At 36.3% G+C, this 12,000-nt stretch overlaps 1 protein-coding gene across 1 annotated transcript; it reads right to left on the bottom strand.

The window, feature by feature from the left end:
* Window positions 1-802: 802 nt before the first annotated feature.
* LOC140157191 (cytochrome P450 2J3-like) lies at window positions 803-7,475 on the bottom strand. Its single transcript, XM_072180308.1, has 3 exons — window positions 7,078-7,475; window positions 4,627-5,595; window positions 803-3,714 (listed from the first exon to the last, which is right to left on the bottom strand). The coding sequence occupies exons 1-3, from the start codon at window positions 7,196-7,198 to the stop codon at window positions 3,533-3,535; spliced, it is 1,272 nt and encodes a 423-aa protein (XP_072036409.1). The 5' UTR covers window positions 7,199-7,475; the 3' UTR covers window positions 803-3,532.
* Between the last annotated feature and the right edge of the window lie 4,525 nt (window positions 7,476-12,000).

The raw sequence follows: 12,000 nt of genomic DNA, 5'->3' as shown, positions 1-12,000 counted from the left end.
ATGAATCCATTTAACGTTCAAATGATCACAAATTGTTTCATTGCTACCACTTTTTGACCCAATCCACACAACATTAGTTTTGTCTATATTTACCCGTAAACCACACATATTTTCAAACGAATCGAGGATTTTAAAAGCTTCATTCATTGACTTCTCTGTGCCATCAAGAAAAAGAACAGTATCATCAGCATATTGAGATATGCGATATTCTGCATCCCTATTCTAATACCTTTAATATTCTGATTTTTTCGAACCATCATACCTAGGACTTCCGCACAAAGGATGAATAAATAGGGACTTAGTCCGTCGCCTTGTCTGCATCCTCTACCCACCTTAAAAGATTCCGAAAGAAATCCATTAACTAGTACTGATGATGAAGCTTGATTATAAAAAACACGAATCCATTTTTTAATCGAATTGCCAAAATTGAATTTATCTAATATTTTCATTATAAATGTATGTGAAACCGAATCGAAGGCCTTTTCGAAATCAATCATGAGAAAAAGGCCAGGAATATTTTTATTCTCTGCCAAACTCATCAGGTCGTACATTAAACGTATGTTTTCTCCAATATATCGACCCGTGACAAAACCTTTTTGGTGTTCGTGTATAATATCGGACAAGCAGGATTTTAATCTGGTTGCGATGCACGACGAGGCGAGTTTATAAGATACATTTAGGAGGGATATAGGCCGCCAGTTCTTCAAAAATTGACGTGGTTTATCTCCTTTGGGTAATAAAGTGATTATACCATATTTTTGAGTTACAGAAAGTTGTCCATTTTCATACGCATAATTTAGTTATCTTTTAGTTATAGCATTATTTATTTTACTAAGGATTATCTCAGTAGGTAGTATTATTTTCACACTTTACTAGGAGTTATCGTCGGTGGATAGCATTATTTTCACAATATACTAGAAGTAATCTTCAGTAGATAGCATTATTGTCACAATTTACTAGGAGTTATATTAAATAGATAGCATTATTTTTACACTTTGCATGTATTATGATATTATAATAGTATACTTAGGCTCTTTCATCAAACGTTAGACAACATTTTGCGATCACAAATCGTCGGTCACAACACAGAGTGGCGTTGGGTGATTTTGGTTATTTTTTTGAAATTTGGCCCAACGGTTTTAAATATCAAGTTCTTCAAGTACACCAAGTAAGTAAGAAAGCTCAACTATACTAAATAAATAACTTTAATTAATTAATTAACCTATATTAACAATCCCGTAAGAATCCAATATCTTCCGTTTCACAAACTGACGTACGAACTACGATCAACATACGCCACTATGTGAAACGGCAAAAATCGAATTTCATGACATTAATATAGGCCACATCTATTTGACCCCGCAAGAAAACCTCATTTAAATCCATCTCGCTCAGTCAGTGTTGTCGATACCTTACAAGCAGTGACAGAAGCACAAAGGCGTGGCGAATTAACAACTGACCTCCCAGTTCGAGCCAAATATCCTACGTTTAGCCAACGGAGAGACACTTCATTGATAAACCAACCAATACTTGATGTATCTTGCTCCATCAACTCGTAAAGAAAATATACTTTCAAACAATATCCAAAGTATCTAAAGTTAAATTTTCATATGAAGAGCCTATGAAGCTGTGGAAAACGATCTTATGTTATAAACTGAACTAGCCGAATTTGGTGCTTTAACCGCAGTGTCGGCAACATCTATTGTCAATGATTTCTATACCTTTTGTTCTGGATCGATGAAGATACAAGTTGTGAACTTACACTTTATGCTCCTATAAGCCTATACATTAATACGTGAATGGTATTTGAACAGAGAGACAAACAAAGATAGAAAACGGCCGAACATGGATATTTCAGATGAAATGATTGAATAAATAATAACCCATAACAACCTCTGCCTTAAAGTTGAAACTTCAAAATTTCAAAAGATGCACTTCAAGTTCCATTATGTTAAAAATGCAACATTTTTGGGGTATATTCTGTCTCAAAACTATCGCCACGATCAACGGCTTCATCAAGACTTGCACTTCCAAAATCATTTGGCAATAGTGACTATCTGAGGCATGTTTTTTGAGTAAAATATATCTTCTTATTGCCCATTAATCCAAAAAAAATGTATTATCATTAAACCGATTTTTAAATAAATATTTGGGACATTGGTTGTTTTGTTTCCCAAACGTTTTATTAGATATTTTAGCAGTTAGAATTTTTTTAAACATTTCTCTTACGTTTTGTCATGAAATCGATGTTTGTAAATGTTTATCAAATAAACATTTTGACCAAGAATCACATTTGGCCAAAATCATTTTTTTGACCAAAAATCTAATTAAAAAAACGTTTGTCTTCTTTATCAGTCGTATATTTTTAAATATACTAAAATGGTGCTCTAGATGGCGTGGCGCAAGTGACTTGACTAAAAACGACGCCAACTACGCAAAAAAAGTTTCTTTATGGTTAGGAAATTTACCCACTCTTAAAATCTAACCACTAATGTTGTACGTTTGCTAAATATTCGAATGCGGGGGATTGTCCTGCGCATTTTGATACCTCAATCACTACACTACGACACTCCTGAGAAAAGATATGAACGTTTAAGTAACACGAGGTCGAAAAATAAAAATTGTAAAGAAGCCTATTCAATGGTTTTAGAGCTGATTCACTGATCGAAGACAGTTTCATTATTCCCGCCTTTTCAATTTGAATTTAAAGCATTTTCCTTGATGCATGTTGGATAATCATTTGCTTATTGTGCAGATGAATGATCAAAGACAAAGGTGAGTGGGTACTAAGACATTTACGTTTTGAGAGATGGGTTTGGAAAAGGGATTGAAAACAGGTCATGGTTACAGCAGTTTGGAAGATACTGTATGTTCAATATGTTACCAAAACAGAAGGAATTGACACTTGAGTGGCCCTCCAGAAGCCCTGATCTAAACCCCTTGGAGAACCTTTGGGATCAGCTCAAGAGACGAGTCAACAAGAAGATAAAGGTAGATATAACTATGTGATTGCGTCACATCGTTATCAATGATTGGAACGGGATTGAGCAAGGTAACATTCGACGCCTCATCAGGAGCATGAGACGCCGCGTGGCTGCTGTAAAGGAAGCCAACGGTGGACACACAAAGTATTGAAAGAAAAAAAAGATCAATCTCAAGTGAAGTTGGAAGCTGCAGTATGATGCCTGAAATGTGCTCAGCAACTAGACAGCAAGTAAACAAATTAATGTTATCTGCATGTTTGTTGTTGTTTTTTTGTGTGTGTTCTTTTATGCTGAAAACTTGAATAGGCCTTTTTGCAATTTTGATTTTTCGACCTCGTGTTACTTAAACATTCATATCTTTTCTCAGGAGTGTCGTAGGGTAGTGATTGGGGTATCAAAATGCGCAGGACAATCACCCGCATGTAAATATTTAGCAAACGTACAAAATTAGTCGATATATTTTAATAGTGGGCACATTTCCTAACCATAAAGAAACTTTTTTTGCGTAGTGTATATACCTCTAAATGCTTAACGCAAAAGAGCAACTTCTAGGTACGATTAGTAGCGCATATATTATAAGGAAATGGTGCAAATAATGCTCCTGGCTTGGGCTTGATATCAACACCTTCAATCCCCACAGGTTTCTTGAAGCTGTATCGATGCATGAGATGAGTATAAAAGATGAAGAGTTCCATTCGGGCAAGTTGCTCTCCAAGGCACATTCGTTTACCTGGATTTTTACACACACAAAAAAAAGTAAGCATCAAAATAAACATCTCCGAAAACAAGATTCCGTTTTATTTTTTGAATGATCACAATGATTGTTAAAACTGTAATTCAAAGCAAATTGATCTGAACACGTGGAGAAAATGTAAGATACATTACTTTGTAATATAAAACTGACAGATGAGCATTGTTTGAAACTCTATAGTGAGAGCATGGTAGGAAGGTAAGCATGGAGAGTGTTCTGTATTTAAGAAATAAAGGGTAATGCATGATCCTTTACACGAACATAATGTGTCCGAGGCAGTAAAAACGCAAATAATAGGTGAGGCGCAGCCGAACCCATTATTTAAACGTTTTTACTGCCGAGGACACATTATTTGCGTGTAAAGGATAATGCTGCACCCTTTATTTCTATTCTATTACCACAAAATAGTGTGATTTAAAGAGAAAATATCATATTTTTTCCCCAAATATTTCAAGTTGTTTACCTCAAGGTGGAGCGCATGCGCGTAGCCAAAGCGTATGCACATTCCAATAACACAACCTAACATTCCATTCTCCCCTATAAACAGGTATGCACATACAATAACACACCCTGACATTCCATTCTCCCCTACATAAGCAGGTGTGCTGTGCGCTCTCTGCTGTGCGCTGTGATGATAGAAGAACATAAAGTTCGTTGCCCTTGACTCTTTATCGCTAATTAATGGTCTGACGCGTTTCAACAAATCACATTGCGCGATTTTGAATAATGGGTCGTGGGGGTAATAGAATGTGGAATATAGCATCCTAAATGTCATATAATATGAGGTATAAGTGGTCAATGAAGGTACTACATGGCAGTTACCCAAAAACAAATTCTAAACACAAATTTTGAAACAATGATTCGTGTACTGAGAACAATATTATTTCATACCTGCACCGAAGACCATATTTTCTGGAATCTTTATTACTTGTCCTTTCTCGTTTAGGAATCGCTCGGGTTTGAAGTCATCTGAATCCTGCCATATTGCGGTATCTCGTGAAACACTGTAAAGACTAGCTTGCACATAGAAGCCTTTAGGGATAGTAAATCCTTGGAAATCGAATACATCTTCATTAGCGTATCGCGGAAAAGCCTGAAATATGATACTGGCAAATCGCTGGATCTCTTCAATAACCGCAACTGTGTAAGGCAGGTCAGGTTTGTCAGAAAGCTTTGGCAAGCGATCTCGTCCGACAACTGAGTCAATTTCATCATGCACTCGTTTTTGTACGTCAGGATACTTCAGCATGTACAGTAAAGCCCAGCGTAAGGTGGTTGAAGTTGTCTCAGTTCCTGCAGCAAATAAATCGTCGACCACAGCAACTAGTTCGACATCGCTGAAGTGAGTGTGCGTTCCTTGATCTTTCTTCACATGCATATTATTCAAATAGGCATTTATATAATTTTTCATGTTTTCCCTATCAAAAGTTTCACGATGTTTATTCACGATCCCCTGCACTTTCCGACGCTTTGAGAGTAAGGATTGCATTGCTCCCTTGGGGAAAAAGGGGATCATGGTCAAGTAGGTTACAAGTCTTGGTGCCGTCGCAAAACAAAAGTTGAAGACAGGATTGTTTACCACTTCGTCAAATGAATGCAACAATTGCCTGAATTCAGGGTCATCGTATTCAAACCGCTTTCCAAAGACAACAGAGCAGATGATATAGGAAACAGCATTGCTGAGAAGGTGTGTTGGATCAAAATGATTTCCTTGTATTGAGCTGATTTCTTTCATGAGATATTCACTCTCTTTAGCAATTTGATCTTCAAATCTTCTTTTTCCTACTCCGAAAGACCTAAGAATCTTCAATGAAAATCTGCGGTGTTCTTTCCAGGACTCACCCGTTGACAAAACAACGCCTGAAATGATCAGTACAATGATAATCGAAACTTCGTTATTACCATTTTCATGATTTATGTTGTAGTTTCTTTCTTATGAAAGGGTTATAAAGTGTAATATAATCCTGAGGAACTAAATAAATATTCTAGTATACAACAACTAAGACATTATTGTCAAGTAAAGGCGAGTCCTCGTAGATCTTAGAGACATCAACTTTTTAAAAGGCCTATGCAGGAACAAACAAACAAATGTTACTAGAATTTCTCGGGTTATCGGGTGTCTTGATACTACTAAAAGATGTTCACAGTCCTCATATCCACTATTATTTATTTATTTATTTATTTATTTATTTATTTATTTATTTATTTATTTATTTATTTATTTATTTATTTATTTACAAATTCAAAGTATAGACCTCTGGCAAGGCAACCGTTACTTAAAGTTTCACGGAATACCCTCACTTACGATCATTGGGTAAACCGATCATCAGACGGATAATTTGTCATGATTTCAAATTTACAGGAATGTTTATACAAGTATATACATTCTGTGGTGTCGAAAAAATGACAAACCAAGCCAACCAGAACAGTCTCTACTCCAAAAGTAGTCGAGAGTGCTCAACCACTAAAAATAGTGGGGGCGTATAATAACAAGTATACTTTACAAGTAACGGTTGCCTTGCCAGAGGTCTATACTTTGAATTTGTTTCTATAGCTCACCTGTAATGGGTTTGAGCACTCTAAATTCGAAAGTTAGTCACTTGTAAAGTATACTTGTTGTTATTTATTTATTTATTTATTTATTTATTTATTTATTTATTTATTTATTTATTTATTTATTTATTTATTTATTTATTTATTTACTTATTTATTTATTTATTTATTTATAGCCCGATAGGATTTTTTTAAATTTTGATACAATAACCTTTGAGCTCGAATGACCCCCGCGTGAATTTTAACATATGCCTTCAATCAAGCGCGTCGAGCGACCGTTTAAACAAACAAACAAACAAACAAACAAACTTTGAGTCCAATCGGCGAAATTTAAATATTTGACCTTTGGATGAACTGTGACTTCAAATGGCCTCCACTTGAATTTTAACATGTTCCTCCTAAGGTTTAATTTTAAGAATTGACACCTTGTGTCTGAGCAATAGCGATTGGTTTTTAGCCAATAGCATAGAACTCTTTTTGTTGTGCTGGGAAAAGCGAGCTACCTAATTGGTCAGATACCAATCGCTCAGCGGCGGAGTATAAATTCAGCTTATTTTGTAACTCAGTGGTGGTGGTGATCCGCTGCAGGGTGTGTTTCTATTGGCTATTTACCGCCTGTACCAAAGTAATTATTTCCCTAGTGTTGACGCTGTACTCACTTTCCATGGAAAATGAAAATATTCAGCATGGCCTTTAACATGAGGAATCACATAATTAGACAATTTTGTAGGCATATTGTTATTCAAGATAATATTTATGTAAATATTTATAAAAATAAAAACAGTTTACCTGCACCATTCAGTATGTCTATAGGATTATTCATATGTCCAACAGATGGTCGTTGATCAAACTTGTGACTCGTAAACACTTCATTGACCCCTTTGTAACCACTGACGAGTACCACATTCATACCGAATGGCAATGGTACGGTACATATACAGACCCATACTTTTCACGTAAATACACAAATAAATTATTATATGTGTTTCCTGTTGTTAAACTCATAAACAAAAGTTGTGGTAGGCAACCGATGAGAGGCCAAGCCATAAGACCTGGTGGGAGATTTATGACTCGTTTCCGATAACTACTTCATGACTTATAATCCATGACAACAAAAGAATCACAAACAACCCTAGGAGTAGTGTACGGATATCAAAATCTATAGCTATGTAACCTCGCAATGTTTGCCAGTCGACAGTCCGCCATTTTGGTGACTTTAAACTTGACGTTTTACTTGACCTATGACATTATAATGTGTTTACTTCGCTGTTAAATCATGCAAGTCAGAATATTATGGGTACACGTCACTAAATCAATGTCCCTATTCTCTACTGTGTTGAAACGTAAACCATATAAGGCAGCACACCACTAAATCCTTCCGCATTTGGTGTAACCCTTGATAGTCCCGGTAAACATAGGTCGGTAGTGCAAACAAGTGGGTGTCCCTTGGGAGCAAGATGAGTAGCCATGATTGTTTATTATATTTAAATTAAAAGATATGCAATTGGTAAATGTTCAGAATATCACAAAATGGTGCATCTTGATCTGGTCAAAAGTTTGGCTCCCAAAACTAATCCGCGTACGGACATGGTAAGGAGGCATTCGTGCAAGCTGAAAATAAGGGTGGCGCTGTTCAAGTCCCCGTAGCTTAAAAGTTAGTCTCAACTTGTGTCAAAAAAACCATTTTAAATTAAATTTTAATCTTTATTTAAGACATTGGTGCTACCAAAATATGAAAAATGGTTTTACATGGGGTAGAAAAACACACTTACTTTCATGTATATTTACACGTATTTCAATGGGAGTTTTTATTTAGTGGTGTGCGCCCACTAAATAATCGTCCCATTGAAAAACACGTGAAAATATAAGACAGTAAGTTTGTTTTTCAACCACAATAGTTTTAATATTTTGATCGAACCAATGTCTTAAATAAAGATTAAATTTGTATTTAAATTGGATTTTTCGTGACAAGTTAAGACAAACTTGAGAGATACGAACTCCTGAACAGCGTAAAGTCTTCTTCAACATCTTCCAGCCGGGATGATTAGCTCATGTACAGTCATCTACGTATTTATGCTCTGAATTGTACGTCAGAGGGTGTACAGATTACCGATTTAGCATGGGGGACACAAAAAGGTGCTTAAAACACATTTTGAATTAGTTTTTTGTCCATTTTGATACTTAATTGAATGTGAGCCAGCGAATGAATAAGTTGGGGTTGAGGGGGTCGGGCGGGGACATCTAGCAGTCAGAATTAATAGGTAAATTTTCACGGGAAAATTTTCTGGACACGTGACACCCATGGGCGCAGACATATTAGCATTATGGAATGTGACCCGAGCACAGCGGGTGTTCTTCCAATGTATTTGAATAGGAAGAATTCTTCCTTTGAGGCAAAATAAGTTACTTGTCGCAAGTTAATAATGTGATGGTAAGAGTTTCCATAGATAAATATTTTTTTCCGTAGATAGATATTTTTGAAATTACGTTTTGATGATATTGTGAAAAAATTAAGATAACATAATATTCAATAAATTTGCAATGTACAAATTTCTATCACAATTGCGGTCAAAACTATTCCAATTCAAAATTACTAAGACTTGAATAGCGAGGTCACCGCCGGGGGTCAGAGATCAGGCTCGAGGTTACACTCACATTGATACGCATTGGTCACGTGTCCAGAAAATTTTCCCGTGAAAATTTACCTATTAATGTTGACTGTCTAGCCTATTAAGTTCGAGAGGGTCATTATTCAGAAAAGGGCTAAAGTTATATAGTTTCGTCAATTTACGTTAAAATTAGGGTCAGGGCTTATGTTCAGTGGCGGCACTACGGGGGTGTGGGGGTGGTGGGGGAGTGGAAATACTTAACTTGACTCCCAAATAAATAAATCCATGACCCATTCCTCCCGAAGAAAATGACAGCCCCCTAAGTTCCCTATCACCACGTGCAAAAATTATCAAATAACATCATCGGCAGCTACTCAGTTCTGACCTTAGAACTTAGAACCTTAGTTTTGGCCAGTAGAATCACATTTCGTCATCAATATGGCCAATTGCCACGCCCATTTAGCACGGAAATACTGAAATACAAGTTTTTAAATCAGCTATATCTAGCTTTTCCGTCATGGAGAATCTAAATAAAGAGTGTATGTTTCGCTCAAATTATTTTGCCCTTTGCAATCAATGTCACTATTTTGCAAAAACAATTTTCCTTGTAACCTGTCATTTTCGCCTATACTTTTGCGTGTGGAATTTGTGTACATCCGGGTACCTTACATCGTTGAACACGGTATGGCGACGTGTAGATGTCACGTGCGCATTTATAAAAGCGCATTTATATATATACCCGAAGTCCACTGACTAGTAAACGACTAACTTTAAGTTAGTGAGGATGGTGTCCATATTTTGACTAACGTAACATCATGCGCTTCCAAGCTAGTCATACAGGTTTGACTAACATGATCAAACTAGTCAAGCTGTTATGACTAGCTCGCCAAACGTATGGAAATGGATGGAAAAGGATGGAAATGGATGGAAACGGATGAGAAAAGGATAGGAACGGATCGAAAAGGATGAAAATGAGCTAAAATGGATCGTAATGAATCAAAATATGACTCGAACATCTCGAAATGAGTACAATAAGAGCTACAATTCATCAAAATGTGATTTCTTATCCTGTGTCTTCATTTGTTTTCTTGTCTTCCCTATTTTTGCATTTCTTTCTTTCTTGCTTTTTCTTTTCATGCAAATAAAATTCAAATACTAGTAATGGAAGGAAGAAAGAACAATTAGGCCTCGGTTTTCTTTTAATTAATTATCAATTAACGCAAGAGGAAATTAATTAATTAATCAAGAAGGAAATTAATTAATTAATTAATTAATTAATTAACGCAAGAAGGAAAGAAAGAAAGTACAATTCTTCTTTAATTCTAAAATTTGATATCTATATAGACCAATTTGGTGAATGAATTGTGGAAAAATACACAATTTTTATCAAGACAATTTTCACCAAAATTTTTTTATGATGCAGTTCTTCTCCAGGATTGTTACTTTCTATAGTACCAGTAGTACTTTTAGCTGATGTACTACTTCAAAAAAGAATTTTAAAAGATTTATATTTCAATAAAGACAATAATTATCTTGAAAAGTTTGCAACTGGTGTATGCATGGACATTTATTTACACAAATTATGTTGAAAATTTGTTTTATGTAGTAATATTACATTATGGCCTTGACCTATTGAGATCTGCCAATGTTTCATCACAAATATCTGTGGTTTCATGCTGCTGTGGCGGCTTTGTATAACTGGCCACATTACTATGATTTGAGCATTTTGATCGACGGGTGAAACCCATTTTGACTCTTTTAGCTCTTATTGTACTCATTTCGAGATGTTTGAGTCATATTTTGATTAATTACGACCCATTTTCATCCTTTTTGACCCGTTCCTATCCTTTTCCCATCCATTTCCATCCATTTCCACCCTTTTCCATCCATTTCCATACGTTTCGATACATTACTAAATTTACAACTACCCCTCCACAAACGAGCTGGACAGGCGATTCTTTAAACAGTACGCATTAGCCAATATGTACTGGAAAAAAATAGTAAGCATTAGGCAATGTGCGAAATTATAATGTCTATATACTGGCATATGGATAGTAGCATTCTTTAATGCTACTACCGTACAATTCTCGTCAGCATAGAGTTCCGTTAAAATATGATGTGGAAATGTTTCGGGAACCAGCCAGTTTTACCAGTGATAACCAAGATGGCGATCTCCATGCACTGACGATCGAACACGAAATCGTGTAGGACCCTGTGCGGAGAGGTACGTAGTAGCAGCTTTTCTATGTAATTTATCCCTTTTCCTTACGTTTGTCGTGGATATACCTAAGGTATAATTATAATTGTCATTTTGCGCGGTTTTGATCAGGCACAACCACACAATGATGTGAATGCGTAGCCTCGGAAATGATTGAGGGTGCCGAATTCTGCGTACTTGTGTACGTACTGCATTTGTAGGGAATAGGCTTTATTAATACCCAATTCTCTCGGTCGGGGCTAGCCCTAGAACTCTGGCCATAGTATCCGCTTTTACTTCCACTAGGGCCAGAGGCACTTACATTGAAAAATTTGTTGGAGATGCTTGAACGATCCAGTACAAAAAATCAATGCTTGATCGAGCCGAAATATAGTACAAATGTGTGTCAGGTCACTAATTAACATGATAAAACCCACTTCAGAACACACAATCACCAGTCATTTCTAAAGATGCATTTATACTCAATCGCTTTTGCAGAAATCTGAATCGCACTTACATGATCAGTGTACTAAATCGCCGTCGTATTTGCCTGCTGAGCATGCGCATGAATCGCTGTTTTTCAAAAGCGACACGTAGGCCTATATTGACACCCTCTGTCGGTCAACGTTCTCTAGAACTGCACACATAACTTGTGCAGTTAACGACAATGATTCAGACAGTGTGATGATGCGTAACCTATGGGTATAAACTATAAACACAGCTTTACACAATGACTAATTTACATAGGCACAAAAGACATGAAAGACCATGTTCATGTACTGTTACTCAGCCAAACAGGGCAGAGTACATTGTAGGTCCCGGATGTTCGGTACATGTTCCTATCTCGTCAACGTTAAATACCTTTCCAACAAGGAACGAGATACGAAAAGCGAACGTCTAGTCGGG

This window comes from Amphiura filiformis, chromosome 7 (assembly GCF_039555335.1).
Source record: "Amphiura filiformis chromosome 7, Afil_fr2py, whole genome shotgun sequence".
Taxonomy (NCBI): Eukaryota; Metazoa; Echinodermata; class Ophiuroidea; order Amphilepidida; family Amphiuridae; genus Amphiura; species Amphiura filiformis.
This window is presented reverse-complemented; position numbering and strand designations above follow the sequence as displayed.